Source organism: Candida albicans, chromosome R (genome assembly GCF_000182965.3).
Source record: "Candida albicans SC5314 chromosome R, complete sequence".
Taxonomy (NCBI): Eukaryota; Fungi; Ascomycota; class Pichiomycetes; order Serinales; family Debaryomycetaceae; genus Candida; species Candida albicans.
This window is the reverse complement of record NC_032096.1, coordinates 105,364-122,051: the sequence shown is the minus strand read 5'-3', so window position 1 is coordinate 122,051 and position 16,688 is coordinate 105,364. Positions and strand designations below refer to the sequence as shown.

The 16,688-nt window shown below is 33.1% G+C and overlaps 8 protein-coding genes and 2 non-coding genes across 10 annotated transcripts; 6 read left to right on the top strand and 4 right to left on the bottom strand. All coding sequences in view use genetic code 12, as the record gives it.

Annotated features, from left to right (window-relative positions):
* Positions 1-199: 199 nt before the first annotated feature.
* ADE1 (phosphoribosylaminoimidazolesuccinocarboxamide synthase) lies at positions 200-1,075 on the top strand (the record flags this gene model as incomplete). The annotated part of the gene is made up of 1 exon (XM_713548.1): positions 200-1,075. One exon carries the CDS (start codon positions 200-202, stop codon positions 1,073-1,075), a length of 876 nt encoding a protein of 291 aa, XP_718641.1.
* Positions 1,076-1,220: 145 nt separating this feature from the next.
* CAALFM_CR00500CA lies at positions 1,221-1,355 on the top strand. The gene has a single exon (XR_002086422.1). It is a non-coding gene; the product is annotated as an uncharacterized ncRNA (small nuclear RNA).
* Positions 1,356-1,802: 447 nt separating this feature from the next.
* On the bottom strand, positions 1,803-2,684 carry CAALFM_CR00490WA (mitochondrial 54S ribosomal protein uL3m; the record flags this gene model as incomplete). Its single annotated transcript, XM_713549.1, has 1 exon — positions 1,803-2,684. The coding sequence occupies one exon, from the start codon at positions 2,682-2,684 to the stop codon at positions 1,803-1,805; it is 882 nt and encodes a 293-aa protein (XP_718642.1).
* Positions 2,685-2,963: 279 nt separating this feature from the next.
* MRPL6 (mitochondrial 54S ribosomal protein uL6m) lies at positions 2,964-3,665 on the bottom strand (the record flags this gene model as incomplete). The annotated part of the gene is made up of 1 exon (XM_713550.1): positions 2,964-3,665. The coding sequence occupies one exon, from the start codon at positions 3,663-3,665 to the stop codon at positions 2,964-2,966; it is 702 nt and encodes a 233-aa protein (XP_718643.1).
* Positions 3,666-3,981: 316 nt separating this feature from the next.
* Positions 3,982-5,238, bottom strand: CAALFM_CR00470WA (uncharacterized protein; the record flags this gene model as incomplete). Its single annotated transcript, XM_713551.2, has 1 exon — positions 3,982-5,238. One exon carries the CDS (start codon positions 5,236-5,238, stop codon positions 3,982-3,984), a length of 1,257 nt encoding a protein of 418 aa, XP_718644.2.
* A 662-nt stretch (positions 5,239-5,900) lies between these two features.
* Positions 5,901-6,452, top strand: CAALFM_CR00460CA (snoRNA-binding rRNA-processing protein; the record flags this gene model as incomplete). Its single annotated transcript, XM_713552.1, has 1 exon — positions 5,901-6,452. The coding sequence occupies one exon, from the start codon at positions 5,901-5,903 to the stop codon at positions 6,450-6,452; it is 552 nt and encodes a 183-aa protein (XP_718645.1).
* A 2,665-nt stretch (positions 6,453-9,117) lies between these two features.
* On the top strand, positions 9,118-9,180 carry CAALFM_CR00450CA. The gene has a single exon (XR_002086421.1). It is a non-coding gene; the product is annotated as an uncharacterized ncRNA (small nucleolar RNA).
* A 248-nt stretch (positions 9,181-9,428) lies between these two features.
* LRG1 (Lrg1p) lies at positions 9,429-13,835 on the top strand (the record flags this gene model as incomplete). Its single annotated transcript, XM_713553.1, has 1 exon — positions 9,429-13,835. One exon carries the CDS (start codon positions 9,429-9,431, stop codon positions 13,833-13,835), a length of 4,407 nt encoding a protein of 1,468 aa, XP_718646.1.
* A 361-nt stretch (positions 13,836-14,196) lies between these two features.
* On the top strand, positions 14,197-14,466 carry CAALFM_CR00430CA (uncharacterized protein; the record flags this gene model as incomplete). The annotated part of the gene is made up of 1 exon (XM_019475503.1): positions 14,197-14,466. One exon carries the CDS (start codon positions 14,197-14,199, stop codon positions 14,464-14,466), a length of 270 nt encoding a protein of 89 aa, XP_019331048.1.
* A 134-nt stretch (positions 14,467-14,600) lies between these two features.
* Positions 14,601-16,190, bottom strand: CAALFM_CR00420WA (uncharacterized protein; the record flags this gene model as incomplete). Its single annotated transcript, XM_713554.1, has 1 exon — positions 14,601-16,190. The coding sequence occupies one exon, from the start codon at positions 16,188-16,190 to the stop codon at positions 14,601-14,603; it is 1,590 nt and encodes a 529-aa protein (XP_718647.1).
* Positions 16,191-16,688: the final 498 nt, after the last annotated feature.

The window sequence follows — 16,688 nt, the reverse complement described above, 5'->3', positions numbered from 1 at the left end:
ATTATGTGAGTATGAGGTTACTAGATGACTCAAGTCGTATAATATTTGATTAGTCTAGAATTCAAATTTCTATTTTTGATCAATATGCCAAGCTATCTCATTTTGTACAGAGTTAAAACTGAAATAATTGCGCACCCAGAAAAAAATAATACTAATCCGAGTCAACTATTCTTTTTGCTCATCATCATCATCACCAACAATGACTTCAACCAACTTAGAAGGTACTTTCCCATTAATCGCTAGAGGTAAAGTTAGAGATATATACCAAGTAGACGACAACACTCTTTTGTTTGTTGCCACCGACAGAATTTCTGCTTACGATGTTATTATGGCCAATGGTATCCCTAATAAGGGGAAAATCTTAACCAAATTATCTGAGTTCTGGTTTGCCTTTTTACCTATTGAAAATCATTTGATTAAAGGAGATATTTTTGAAAAATATCCACAATTGGAAAAGTATCGTGACCAATTAGAAGGAAGATCATTACTTGTTAGGAAATTGAAATTAATTCCCCTTGAAGTTATCGTAAGAGGATACATTACAGGTTCAGGTTGGAAAGAATACACCAAAAGCAAAACTGTTCATGGTATTCCAATTGGTGATGTGGTAGAATCACAACAAATCACTCCAATTTTCACTCCTTCCACTAAAGCAGAGCAAGGAGAACACGATGAAAATATTACCAAAGAACAAGCTGACAAGATTGTTGGTAAAGAATTATGTGATAGAATTGAAAAAATTGCTATTGATCTTTATACCAAGGCAAGAGACTATGCTGCTACTAAAGGTATCATTATTGCCGACACAAAATTTGAATTTGGGTTGGATGGTGACAAAATTGTTCTTGTTGACGAAGTGTTGACCCCAGACTCTTCGAGATTTTGGAGTGCTGCCAAGTATAAACTCGGACAATCACAAGAATCCTACGATAAACAATTCTTAAGAGATTGGTTAACTGCTAATGGTGTTGCTGGTAAAGATGGTGTAGCCATGCCAGAAGATATTGCTGTACAAACTAAACAGAAATACGTAGAAGCCTATGAAAACTTGACTGGTGAAAAATGGCAAGATTAACTGATGTGTAACTTATATGTGTATTAATTAAGTTTTTGTTAGGTTGGACACGACCATGTAGATGTTTCTCACTATTTAAAGAACTTACTATGGGCAAAAAAAAATTTTTTTTGAATCTTTCCTTTTCTTCTTTTCTTTCTTCTTCATCGCCAGAAGATCAATTTCAGTTTACCTACGTACATGGTTCTTGTCTTTTCCCAGAACCATCCGGGAATTGTCTTCATTCAATGGTGTATCAAATTTTTACTTTTTGGAAAATTGTTTCAAGACTTTGTCTTGTTCAAGAAAATCTAATTTTCTTTCTTTTTTTAAGTATATTTTTTTGACAAGCCAGGTGGTTTGATATATTCAAAAGAAGAAGAAAATAATGAGGGTATTGTTGCTTGGTGATGGGTGGATAATAATTCCACTCACCAACTAGTCATCAAACAAAGGATAATGGCAATAGCTCTACGATAAGAAATTGTATGTCTAGCACAATATACACTAACAACCAAGAAGATTTAGTGAAAAAAATTTTGAGCGTGTTTGTTGATTTACTTCTTCTCTTGCCCATTGGCTGTAGTGGTGCTTAATCTAAGGATGCTTTTAAGTTTTTGTTCTTTGGAATTACACTTTACAATGATTGGCAAACTAGATATCAATTTAGAACTGCAAAAATTACTAAACATACAATGATATGTATTTTAATAGATAGATATATACAAATATGAGAAAGAGTTTAATCTTACTTTTCTTGAGGGATGGTATTATTTATAGAATTACCATATTCTTTTATAGCATCTGAAACTTTAATGATTGATTTTTTAGGACCAGGAACGTTCCCCTTGACAATCAATATTCCGGCTTCACCATCAGTATGTAAAACTTCTAAATTGAACCCAGTATTATTTTGATGACCCATTCTTCCCGGCATTTTTTTACCAGGGAAAACACGACCAGGGTTTTGATTCCCCCCAGTAGCACCAGGAGTACGATGAGCTTTTGAAGTACCATGAGTAGCTCTACCACCAGAAAATCCCCAACGTTTCATAACCCCAGCAAAACCTTTACCTTTGGTTACACCTTTAACGTCAACTTTTTGTCCTACAGAGAAATAATCTGCAGTTAATTCTGTGCCCACAGGGATTAATTTGGATTCAATATCATTATCAATGGAACGAATTTTAAATTCACCAATCTTTTGTTTTGGTGAAACTTTAGCTGTTTCAAAAATTCTTAAATCATTGGTTGATTTAACATTTTTCAATTTATCAATCGTACCCATTATAACAGCAGTATAACCAAAATCTTTAAATAATTTATAGCCTAAAACTTCACAAGAGTCAACTTCTAAAACAGTTGCCGGGATATGTTCACCTTTTTCATTAAACCAAGTAATCATTCCTCGTTTAATTGCAAATAATCCTGGCCTTTCCAATAATAATTTTCTTTTAGTACTTTCTTGAATAGTATGATTTCTTGTAGGGGCAGTTGTTTTCAATGAAGTTATGGCATGAATCGAAGTGATCTTTGCTGATACGTTACGTATAGACGTGATGTTTGACAAAAATTGATTATTCAACAACCCAATACCTCTTTTAGAGGTTTGTTGTGGTAGACTAAACATGTTTAGTTAGGGAGGTTGTTGTGTCTGGGATTAGGATGTGTTAGGATGTGGTGGCTAAACGTTTTGTTGAAAGTATTTAAAAAATTTTTTTTTCCTCCCACGCACGCATGCACACACCCACACACGAGACAACATAACAAATCTGACCATTGTGGTGGGAATCAGAAATACTACTTGAATCATACAACATATAGACTATAGGGAATATATTTATAAAATGTTTATATACAAGTAGATAGTATAAATATGAGCATAAAGCAGAAAAAAACTGCCATACAATTATTTAACTTTTCTTTGTTTCAACACAATCTTTTCATCATCAACAAATATACCTTTCCCTTTATATGGTTCAGGTTTTTTATGTTCTCTAATAAATGCTGCAAATAGTTTAACTTGTTGTTTATCAGAACCTTCAATGACCAATCTTGCTGGATTAGGTGATGAAACTTTTAACCCTTTTGGTATTTTCAATTTTGGTGTAAAAGGTAAACCAATTTTTAAACTAATTATATCCTCACCAGTTTGTGGATCTTTTTCTAAAATGGCTCGATAACCAGTACCAACAAATTTAACAATTGATAAATGACCTTCAGTGATACCAATGATATTATTATATAAAATTGATCTATATGTACCCCATAATGATCGTTGAATCTTATTTTCGGGTTTTTTCACAGATACAATGATTGATTTATCATTTTCATTGGTGTTGTTTTCTGAAATATTGATGAATTCAGGGATTTCTACTCTTAATTTACCTAATGGTCCACTAGTAATGATTTGCCTATCTAAAATAAATGTTTTGTTTCGTTTAGTGAATTTTTTACAAAATTCTACTGGGATCGATTCAATGGAATAATTCACTCCTTCATATAATCTGATGGGTTTTTTACCAACATTAGATAATGTTTTAGTGGAGGTAGAAAATAACCGACAAATAGATGTGGTTGTGGTGGTTGCCGTCTTCGTCGCCGTAAACATTGGTAGGTATATTGGTTACTTGTTGTACTCCAATAATATATATTGGATTCAGGATTAGTGAGAATTTTTCAACCCAAAAAGCTTAGGAAAGAAGGAAAAAAAAAAAACCTTTGATAAATGTCGTGTAACATGTTCAAAACGAGTGGTGGAACAACAGCAAAAAAATAAGAATTAGGCCAACGAAACTTCATTCGCCACTCCTATTCCCTCAATTTCCTTACTCAATCAAGAGAGGAAGGTCTCTAAGATTAAAGGGGAGACAGGATTGCCTTGTCTGTCCCCACGTTCAAGTGGGAAGCTTGGGCCTTCAATGGTATTAGTATTTACTTTTGCTTTTTGTTTTGTGGTTGTTGCCATCAAAGAAGTTCGTCGCCTTAGGCTCTAATCCTACTTGGCGTAAAACTAGCAATACAAAATCATGATGTACTGAATCAAAAGCTTTTCTGAAGTCAAGATTAACAAGCCCTGCTGATTCTGCTTCTGCAGTTTTAGAAGTTTGATATCTTGTAAGAACCATATCGAGAAGGTATATGCTATTACTAATGGATCTTTTTTTAAGGAAGCCTGTTTGAGTWTTCTCAATAACCTTTGCCAAGACTGGRTTTAGTTGTTTTTCTATTACTGATGATAACAATCGTACGGCACAGCTGATWACACTGATAGGTCGAAAGTTTTCAATTATAGGTGTCTTCAGTTTCTTGGGTATTAATGTAATAATCACTTCACTCATTTGTTGTGGCAAWGTTCCATATTTCAAAATATTATTTCCTGCTCTKATGAGGCTTTCACYTAAACTGGGCCATAATTCAATGAGATTTTGGTAAGAAATGCCATCAGTTCCCACTGCAKTTTTCTTATTGATCATTAGTRAATGGTCATATACATTKTCTTCAATGAAAGCTTTTTCCAACAAAACTTTGTCAGTTTCATCTATCTTTTTGTCAAACTGGTCCACAAAGGTAAATGATTCCAAATGTCGATCTTCTACCAGGAACAAATCTTGRTAGAATTTTGTCGCTAAATTTATCATTATTTCTGTGTCTTGMACTGTATTACCAGATTCAGTCTGCATTTCTGTAATAATGGAAAAGTTAAACGAGGGCCTAAATCTGAATTTAAGCATCTTTTCATCAGGAAAATTTCCGGCATGTGGAATGTATGCTCTGATATATCGTTGGTATTTTTCATAAAATATCACCTTTTCTTTTATCCGGTTAATAATTCCATTCCAATTAGAAAAAGGAGTGAGACTACTTTGTTCATTGTTATTTARATCTTTAATTATATTTTCATCTTGACTCATCCATTGAGGTATCAGGTAACGTGGGTTACCAACCTTTAGGATAGGTTCTTTTTGAATTTGTAAAGACATAGCAATAATTCTATGTGTCGAGATTTGTTTAAACTCTTCTAGAAGTCGGCAGTTTAGTAGCTTTCTTCGAATCCTGGAGTCAATATAGATTCTATCTAACCTTTTCTTTGCAGATTTGGTAGAGTGAAAATTTGTTGGTTGAAGGTTGTTGCGTATCTGGAAAGCATCTTGAAGTTTCCATTTTTTATAAAAATTTGACATTAGCTGAATGATTTGCAGCTCTTTTTTTGGTGATAATATAACTATTTTAGCTCAAATTATGTCCTCAATTTCAAATTATTCCAGATGGTTGGGGTAAACATTTTGAAGGAATTAAAGCTTTAACCATTTCAGATTGACTGACTGCATTTTGGAAGAATATGCACAAATTTCAAAAACACAATCTTGGGTCTTTACAAGACTATCATCTTTTTATTCTTGGTTATTATTCGCCATATCCTTTCCATCCTAATTATAAAAAACTGGAGATACACTTTTATACTCGTTCAGACATAACAACAACACAGTTTAATTTTATATGAAGATTGCTTATACAGTGCCTTCTAAGCGCTGTCAACAGTAAACTATACACTACATATTATACAAGGTGGTTTTTAAGAGATACTCACTATGAGTATTTCTTTCCATGAAAATGGCCTCAAAAGGTTTTCCATCTTGAACTTATTTAAATAAATGATTGTAACCCCCTCATATGTTTATAGTTATATACCTGTATATAAGGACTAAATATATGTTGAGAAAGAAAAAAAAAAAAGAAAAAGAAAAAGCCTTCTCATTCTTTTCCTCATCGCTAACCATCAATTAGTTAATCATTACGATACTATCATATCTAATACTACTTTAAATATCAAACATCCACAACCATGGTTAGGGCATTAAAACATCATGAGAAAAAATTATTGAAAAAAGTAGATTTCCTCGATTGGAAACAAGATCAAGGTCATCGAGACACTCAAGTGATGAGAACGTATCATATTCAAAATCGTGAAGATTATCATAAATACAATAAGATATGTGGTGATATTAGGAAATTAGCACATAAATTATCATTATTACAACCAACTGATCCATTTAGAATTAAACATGAACAATTATTATTAGAAAAATTATATAATATGGGAGTATTACTGACAAAATCGAAAATATCCGATTTGGAAAATAAAGTTACTGTGAGTAGTTTATGTCGAAGAAGAATCGGGGTGGTTATGTGTCGATTGAAAATGGCAGAAACTATAAGTGATGCAGTGAAATTTATTGAACAAGGTCATGTTAGAGTTGGGCCAAATGTTATTACTGATCCCGCATATTTAATCACGAGAAATTTAGAAGATTATTTGACTTGGGTTGATAATTCAAAAATTAAAAGAAATGTTCTTAAATATAAGAATAAAATTGATGATTTTGATTTAGCATAATTAGAAAGACAGATTTGATGTGTGTATGTGTGTGAATTGAAAAGAAAGAGTTATACTGATATAGCCCTGGTATACAAAGAAAGAAAGGAAGGAAATCAAATGTAAACTGGTTGTCTATTTATAGGGTATTTTTATGCTATAGTTATATAGAGTAATGTGATGATTAATAGGGATATATCAAATATAATAATTGACCTTTTAAAGTTGAATTTTAACACGCTGTAAAAGATAGAACAAAAACAACACAAACGACAAAGTCACAAGGTATGTAATAATTTTATTACAAAATTGTAACGAATTATAATGAAAAAATAAAGCTCTTTTCTTTCCCCTATTAATAGCATCACCATTAATGTTTCTACACCCAACCGGTCTAAACCTAGTTCTTTTCATATTGACTCTTAATACCACTTCTGGTCTATGATACAAATAATTTCTCGAATAACAAGTTAAGGTGATTCTTGAAAGAACGTCACAACGACAGAAAAAAAAAATACACAAACTCAAAACCACACTGAGACCAAATAAGGCAAGGATTTACACCAATTGAGAAATTTTGAAGGTTTAATTAGTTTTGTACTTTGTGGTTTGTGTCTATGCATGTATTACTGTTGAAACATTTTTAGAATTATATGCAGTGATAATAAGTGCAAATAGGGGGGATAAGAACATCCAATATTGAGGGTTGAGGAATAGTAAAACTGATAACAGTGATAATTATCAAGACTATTGTGATCTCCAGGGAATATCTTACACCTCATAATAGAATCAATTGATAAAATCAAAGTTCAAATCTCCTATTAATAGAAGAAAAAAACATGAGAAGGTAATGACGCACCAAGGTTTAAATTTTAATTTTTTTTTTTTTAGTTTGTCAAAATTAAGTGGGTATTTTTGGTGTGCGAAAAAACGACAAATCAATTACATTTAAATCTTTCTTTTTATTGGTTATGATAATAATGTATGTATAGATAGTATATGGTTGCATCTAAATAAGTAAGACCTGGGACTGATTGGCAGAAACTTAACTAAATGCTTATTCTCAGTGAATCTAAAAATAACTTGTTTATTCATTCATTACATTACATTACTTTGCATGTCGCACCAAGCAAGATCGTTGTTGTTAAAAAAAACGCATTTATGTATGTGTGTCTCGCAATGTCGGGATTGAAATGCAACAAGTCAGTATTCAATTGTATCAATTTTTTTTCGCGTTTCGCTACAGAGCAGATCTGTGTTTGAATAGAGACTGGATGTTTCTAACATCCGTGTAGGTGATAGTAGTAGAAGTGTAACCCTATAGACTGGCAATACTGACGGTGATGGAATCAAACCAATGAGATGCTAATATTATTATTGGTTCTTCTAGTATTACACAAAACCAAGAAGTGGTAATAATTGTGAGCTTGTACACGCCCACTAATAATAAGTTTAAAACCTAAAAAGAGAGAGAGAGAAAGAAAAAAGAAAAATTACATCCCAAAACAACAAAACAATAAAATCATACAAAACTTGAACAAAAACCAGAACAGGAAAGTACCAACAAACAATAGTCATACAACAATAGTTAAGTGAGCAAATAGAACTTGTAATGCAGTAGCACAGTGCATGTTAAATTAAATTACATCTATCATTCTCATTATTAAGTAAAATAATTTTCTAATTTGCAAGAAAACTATAGAAATTTTTTTTTTTTTCAGTAATTTTTGATGAATAGGTTTACGAATTGTTTGTCCAACCAAAAATTTTTTTTTACCAAACCGTCTGTTTAAATTCTTTTCCTCCTTCTTCTTTTTATAACTTCATCACGTTTACCTTTTATCTAACTAACACAATTCTCTCAAATTGGATCACTCAAATATCATCAATTGATTATTAAGATTCGTGTTTTTTAGTTTTTGTTAGTACACAGATTCCATACAATACACATATGTTGTTATTGATATCACCCTTACTTTGATTGAGATTTAATTACATTTACTAGCCCTCATACATTCCTTTTTTTTTAAAAAAAATTCTTGAAATCAAAGTATATTACAATTTTGTTGTTAGTGGATCAATAGAAGACATAGATCTACAATATCTATTACACTTGATATAACTACAACCAATTAATTTTCCAACTATTTTGTCACTCATTATAAAACAACCTTGCCCTTGTTGTTCTTCCCAATCAACGGTACTTTTTCAGTTTTCAGGTTGTGATATATTTATTATCTAATTGTTGTTATATTAGTGTTTATATAAAACAGCACTAAATACTTTTGTCCTGGGCTGCATACATAATTCATAGTCAAGTGGACAGAAATAATAGTTCAAAAAAAAATCACGAACGAATAAAAGAGAAATATAATTTTATTTTTACAACCACGAACAACCAAGAAAAGAAAAACAATTCAAAAAACAACAACAACAGAAAAATTTAAATTTTTCTCGCTTTTTTGTCTTCCTCCTCCTAACTAATTAGTTAACTTACTGAGTAACTAAAATTTAAACCTTTTTGCTTAGACAACAAGAGACAGAAAAGACAGACAGAGAGAGAGAGAAAGAGAGAGACAACACTCAGAAGAAAAAAAAAAGAAAGAAAGTTGTTTAGTTTGTTTTAATTTGTTGTTAGTTGTTCTTTTTGGGAAATTTTTCTATTTTTATTAAACTACATTTAACTAATTTTGAATTTATTAACAAATCAAATCACTATAATTCAACAACCCAACCCAACACAACTCAACTCATTTTTCTCAACAAAATACAAAACAGAAACAACAGGAAAGAAAAGTACTACAACAATCAAGTAGGAGACTTGCCAAGAAGTATCTTTAAGAGGTATATTGATTCTAACCCTGTATTGATCAAAACAAACATCTAGATCAATCATATTTCCAAGTTGATATAACAGAAACGATACATTTTGATTTTGTTTATTATTTGTTTTACTGGGTTTTGTTTTGTGATTTTGATTTTTGACAGTTTAATAACATGAAGCATTCGTTTGATACCCCTCAACGAGGTAATAGTATACACCATTCATTTGGCAACCCTAATGCATCAAATACAACTCGATCGACAATAAATATTGTTGAAAGTCCCGACAATAGAGGATCAATAATAGCTACAACTGAACCATCATCACCGCCGCCACCACAACAACCCCTCAAAGACTCAGGTTCAAGTCCTAGACGAAAATTCAATCCATTTGGACATTCTCGTTCCCATTCTCATACTTCTAATAACGGCAAACGATTGTTTTATCCAGTGCATCATGATGGAAGGTATCATAATATGAATGATCAATATCCACCAATATCGACAGTTTCACAATCAATGCATCCATCTTCGCCAGTTCCTTCTTCACCTACACCTACACCAGCACCAGCACCTACAACCACATCTAGCAGCAAACCCAAAAGAGAGCAATCGCTAAGATACTATATACCCCGAGATACCCCACCACAAACCCCACCAATGAGTCAACTTCCGAAACCTGTGGGGAAACTGCCCCAACCTAATTGGACAAACTTGATCCCACCACTACCGGGGAAACCACAACCATCATATAATTCTCCTGATAGTTTTCAGCAACAGAAACAGAATAAACTAATCGATACCGATGATTTCAATTTTGGCACTGAACCAATAATATCGTCACCAGAACTGTCGTCAAGGCAACACCCTGACCCGTTGTCCAATCAATCGAATTTTAATAATAATACTATCAATAATTATAGTAATTATAGATCATCAACACGATCAGGGTTAGACCCTTCTCAAAGACATTCAATAGCAGTTTCCCCGACCCCGGAAAAACAAGATTCAGCAACTCAATCGACCGACACGATAAATACCAGTTCAATTCGCCCAGTACCCTCAGTATACGTAGCAGGCTCATCATCTTCATTACCACATAAACAACAACAACAACAAGAACCATCATCACCTTCAAAACTGGAAAGGAAACCAGGTCGTAAGAAAAGTCGTAAAGTTTGTGCCAAATGTGGATTGGAAATCACCAGTCAGTTTGTTCGAGCTTTAAATAACGCTTACCATGTTGATTGTTTTACTTGTCATGAATGTGGCAAACAATGTTCTGCAAAATTCTTCCCCTACGAAATCACTAATGAACAAGATGGCACGAAAACTCAAGTGGCATTATGTGAATATGATTATTTCAAGAAGTTAGACCTCATTTGTTATGTTTGTAACTCAGCTTTGAGAGGTCCATATATCACCGCATTAGGTAACAAGTATCATTTAGAACACTTTAGATGTAATGTTTGTCAACGAGTATTTGAGTCAGACGAGAGTTATTATGAACACGATAACAACATATATTGCCATTTCCATTATTCTAAACTATATGCCAGTCATTGTGAAGGGTGCCAATCGTCAATTGTCAAACAATTTGTGGAATTGTTCAGAGGTGGCCGAAACCAACACTGGCACCCAGAATGTTATATGGTACATAAATTTTGGAACGTTTGTATTACTCCAGATTCAGTTGGTCTCCAAAAATTGTTTGATTTACCAGATGATGTTCTCAATGGATTAAAGTTGGTAAAAGATGACAACGAAAGCCACATTTCGGTTGATTCTGCCATGCTCATGTCTATTGAACAACAAATCGAACAAGTGGTGTTGAAATGTTGGGTCACGCTTTCTGGATATGAGGAGATAACTGCCAAGTGTATATCCGATATGTTATTATGTGCTTGTACTGGTAACAAATTCAACGGTATAGTGGTAACTGGGAAATTGGTTCTAAATGTCGAAGTTTTGTTTAATGCGTTGGATTATGTGATTCTTATGTGCAAAAGTTCACATGAGTTATTGCATAAAAAGTTTGGTACTCCTCCTAATAAGGATGACCTGGAGTCCTCAAGTACAGAAGAAGAGTATTTTCAAATGTTGAAAAAAGAACCAAGAAATATCACGGGTAAAATTATGAGTTATCTTGCCATATTGAGAAAATCAGACCACATAGCCAAATCAGGGAGCCTTTCCGCTGAACTACTTTCAGTGATTACCGGGTGTGCCCATTACTTGAAGCTATTAATTCGACTTGGATTATATAATGCATTGAAATTGAACAGATTGTACGGGACCACTAATGCTATAGAAAAGTTTTTACAATTAACATCAGAACACGAAGCTATTAGTTTATTAGCTGGTGATAGCAAGACTCAATTGAGTTTGATCAATTCCAAATTGACGATTCCAGCAAGTTCGACAGATGCATGCAGCTCATGTGCTAAGAGTATTGAAAAATCGTGTCTTAAATTAGATAATAATCGTTGGCACGTTAGATGTTTTGTTTGTTCCTTGTGTAAGAGAACAATTCCCTCAATAGAAGCCAGTGAAACCAAATTTGATGTAATTCATCAATCGATTGTTTGTCGAGAATGTCCATGTGAGCATTTTGATACCGGGTTCCATTTGGTGTCTGATTTATCACAATTGATATACTTGTTGAAAATAGCATTGTTTAGATCACGTTCAGTCATGAAAGTGGATTTGACAAAAGTACCCAGAAGCTATCTTTCGGACTCACAATCAGACACTGATACTGTTGATGTTGCTCAAGATAATTATTCACAAACCTTGAATGACGTGACAAGTTTAAGAAGCAAACGACAGAGTCAAAAATTATCCAAATCTATCAAAAAGAAAGCTAGAAAATCAATCATTGTGGAGGCACCAGAAGCTGACAAGGCAAGAAAGGAAGATATCAAAACACATCCTTTAGGTATGAAAAGTAGTGGTGTGGGAACCAATGACACATCAAGGTCTAGCGGTATCAATGATGAAACTACCATCGCTGACGAGTTGAATGATTTAAGTTTTGATAGTCAAACATCAAAGCAACAAGGATCAAGAAAAACAAGCAGTGCATCACAGCTATCATATAATCCTGGTGGTGATGAGAACCTTTCGGTAACCCGTAAATCACTCAAAATACGAGATGAACCTCAAAGGCAAACCACAAATACTCATCTTGATAGAACATCTGATTTGTTAAAGAATGAGAAATCATTAACTTTAGATGATATACCAAGAATTGTTGCTGCAGAACAAGCAAGAGAACAACGACCAAATGCTTTCAAACACCATAATAGTTTATACCAACGTCAAACTGCTCCTCACCGACTCAAAGCTACTGGTCATACTTCTACTGTTATTACCCCAACTGGTGTATTGGATAATATTTTGAACACATCACAACCACATCCTGAAGAACCAGTTGCTGTCAGAAAGCAAAAGTATTATTCAGAGTTGACCAAAGATGAGCATTTCATTATTCGTCATATCGCAGTGGAAGCTCTTAGTCACATAAGTAAGAGTTATTCCAATAAAGAAGAGTTGTTGTCATTGATTCAAACAAAAAAGCAACCTACATTTTGGGACAAGTTCAAGTTTGGAGGCGGCGATGGTAAAAAGGATAAAGTTATGGCAGTGTTTGGAGTTGATTTACAAGTATTGACGAAAAAGTATGGTATTGATTCAGATTTAGGTGTAGGACCTTCGAAACTAAGGATTCCTATTGTTGTGGACGACATTATTGCTGCATTAAGACAAAAGGATATGTCAGTTGAAGGTATTTTCCGTTTGAATGGTAATATCAAAAAGCTCCGTGAACTTACTGAACAAATCAATAAAAATCCCTTGAAATCACCTGATTTTAGTATTCAGAATGCTGTTCAATTAGCTGCTTTAATGAAAAAATGGTTACGTGAACTACCTAATCCGTTGTTAACATTTGGTCTTTATGATATGTGGGTTTCGTCTCAACGACAAGTCAACCCCGTTTTGCGTAAACGAGTTTTACAATTGACATATTGTATGTTACCTAGAAGTCATCGAAACTTGGTTGAAGTATTGCTTTACTTTTTCAGTTGGGTCGCCTCATTTTCAGAAATTGATGAAGAAACTGGTTCTAAAATGGATATCCATAATTTAGCAACAGTTATAGCACCTAACATATTAATTTCCAAGCAATCATCAAACTCATCATCAGGAAATTCTTCTAATTCCGGTACCAATAATTCAGATTCACAACAAGCATCAGGGGATAACTATTTCCTTGCCATTGAAGTTGTTAATCAATTGATTGAACAGCATGAAGAGTTTAGTATTATACCGCTGGATATTCTTGAGTTTTACGAGAAATGTGGATTTGACAAATTTGATTCAACGAAAAAAGAAATTACAACTAGAGATGTAATGATAAAAATTGACAAGGAATTGAAAGAAAAACCTGATTATTTTGATAATTTTGAATTGAAAAACCCTACCGGTAGTTTAACTAGTCAAGAAGTTAAACGAAACTCTGTTTCTCGAATTGAATCCAAAATCCAAAATAGAGAATTAAATGGTATTAGTGAGAGATAAACAGAAATTAATAAAGAATTGCCAATCATTCCTTTTTTTTCCCCCGTATTCTTTTCTTTTATATGTATAAATACATGTATAGTGTGAATTATTATTATTAGTTTTACTTTTAGCATAATTGTTGTAAATTGAAGTAATGTTGTGGGTTTATGTTGATGTGTAGCTTTAAAGTGGAAGCAAAACTCTGCTTAATCTAAACCATCAATAGTGTTAAACACCACACGACTAATTTTTTTTCAAGCCAGTTTTTTTTTTTCTTAACAAATAGCTCAAAATTCTTGAATATTTATCATTTTCTCTACTAATTTTTTATTATTTATTTAGCAACCAACAACACAACAACATACAACACTTAACAGTTATGTCATCTTCTGCATTAACTGCTGATTCATTAAGAGATATAATCACCACCAGATTAAATGCTAATTTAGTTCAAGTTGAAGATATGTCTGGTGGGTGTGGTCAAGCATTTGCTGTAATAATTGTATCATCATTATTTCAAGGGAAAAATAAATTAGCTCGACATCGATTAGTTAATAATGAATTAAAAGATGAAATAGCGAGTATTCATGCATTTACTCAAAAGGGGTTTACACCAGATGAATGGATAGCTCAAGGTGGACATCTATAAATGAGAGAGAGAGAGATGGTCTAAAAACTGTTGGCATATACAAACCCATAGACAATCCAAATTATAATAATTTTTGTATATCTATCTATATGTACATATTTATGTATGGGTGTACTTTATTTTACTGTATCTATTTATAATGTATTTCGTTTATATTTTGAGGAATATTTTTGCATAACCAATATCCATACTCCAAGTAATATACCAAACATTAGACTAATAATCAAAGGATAAGTTCTTAATCCAACTTCACTTGATTCTGCCAATAATCCAATTAAAAATGGAATTCCCGCACCACCACCTCCACCAAATGCACAAATAAAACCAATGCCTGACGTTTGATATTTAGCAGGTAATATATTGACCAGCGATACAATGGTGGTAGGGAATATTGGACCAATAGCAACTCCAGTAACAAGCACAACCAAAAACAATACAATTACCAATAAAGTGCTAGTCTCAATGAAAGTTAAAATCCAAAACAATAAACAACCTAAAAATGATACCAAAATGTAAATAAGGTTAGCCCACAATTCACTACTAAAGAAATGTGCGGTCACAAATCCTAAACCAATTCTTCCAATAGTGACCCCAGACCAAAATGTAGTAGCCATATAAGATGCAGTTTTATAATCCAAATTCTTGATTCTTAATAAAAACGTCACTAACCAAGCAGCAAATACCGCCTCACCACCAACATAAATAAATAAAATCAATGCAAATGACCATACCAATGTTGAAGATAAGGTTTTTCTCACTGATGTAGAGTGGTGATCATCGTCATCTTCTTCCTCTTCACCATCTTCCTGGTTGTCCTCGACAGTAGCTTCCAAATCAAAACTATCTTTAGTAGTACTTCCATGAATACCAGTGAAATGTTCTAATTCAATACTACCATCTTTTTGTGTTTGTCCTTGTTCCTTTTGCTGTTGATGACGTAATTCCGAAATATACTTGTACTTCTTGGGAGTTTCATATTTAAACGTAAGGATCAATGATACCAAACAAAATCCTGCTACAACACTTAAAATAACATAATAGTTCTGCCATTTCCAAGGATGATTAGATTTTGATAATAAATATGATATCAAACTTGGAGAAATCAAACTTCCTATTCCATAACATCCATGAACAATACCTAACAATTGATTTGAATCAACAAGGTTCCCCATCCAAGTATTTATTGATGCATCCAAAGTACCAAACCCTACACCACTCATGAAGTAACACATTAAAAAAATCACAAATGGTGGCTTATGAGAAACAATCAAATAACTTAATGCCATTGATGTTGATCCTAGAACTGTTACACCACGTATCCCTAAATATTCATGAGTTATACTATTGATCATTGCGGTTAATAAATAACCACTGACAGAACAGAAAAATATAAAACTAATTTGAATATCATTGATAGCATAATCATGTTGTAATTTTGGGATTATTGTGCCCACAGTTTGTTCAGCTAATCCAAATAAAATAAATACAGCAAATGATACTAGTATTTGCAATTTTAAAAGTCGAGAATTACGCCAATTTGTTGAATCTATAGTCAATATTTCACCTTCATATTCTATTTCATGTTTAACGTTTTGAAATTGAGGTGTTTGCAAGGGCGGCACTACCACAGTTGAACCACTACTACTAGAAGTTGTAGTCTCTTGTGATGTGGGGGGTTTTATGGTTATTGATTCAAGATCTTGATTGTCGTTATCTTGCAGCATGATAGTTTTTTAATTTTCAAAGAATATGTAACGAAAGTTGAATAGTTGATCAGATTTTCCAAACTAATTCAACAGTAATGTCTGTCTATCACTAAGTCTATGCTGATAAAGGGATTTTCCGTAATTCTAACAAAAAATTATAGAATTGAATTAAAACCAATCAACAATTCACTTCGAGATAAGAAAAAGAGGTTATTCAACGAAAGAAAAGTCAACTTCCATTTTATACTTTTATAGGATAGGGCGTTTTTTTTTTGGCTTAGTTCAGTTCATACTTATTTCTCCGCCGCAAGATTACAACGGAACTTGCGCACTGAATAAAGTGGAGGAGACAACGGCCACAAGGGGCTGTTGCCAATTCAATTATCCCGAGAATTATTCCATTCACCACCACCAAACAATATCACGTCACCCTCCAACAATCATACATACAGTGTACATCTATACTCTAATCACAATATATGATAAAATAATGACAGAGGTCAAGACCAATCGGTC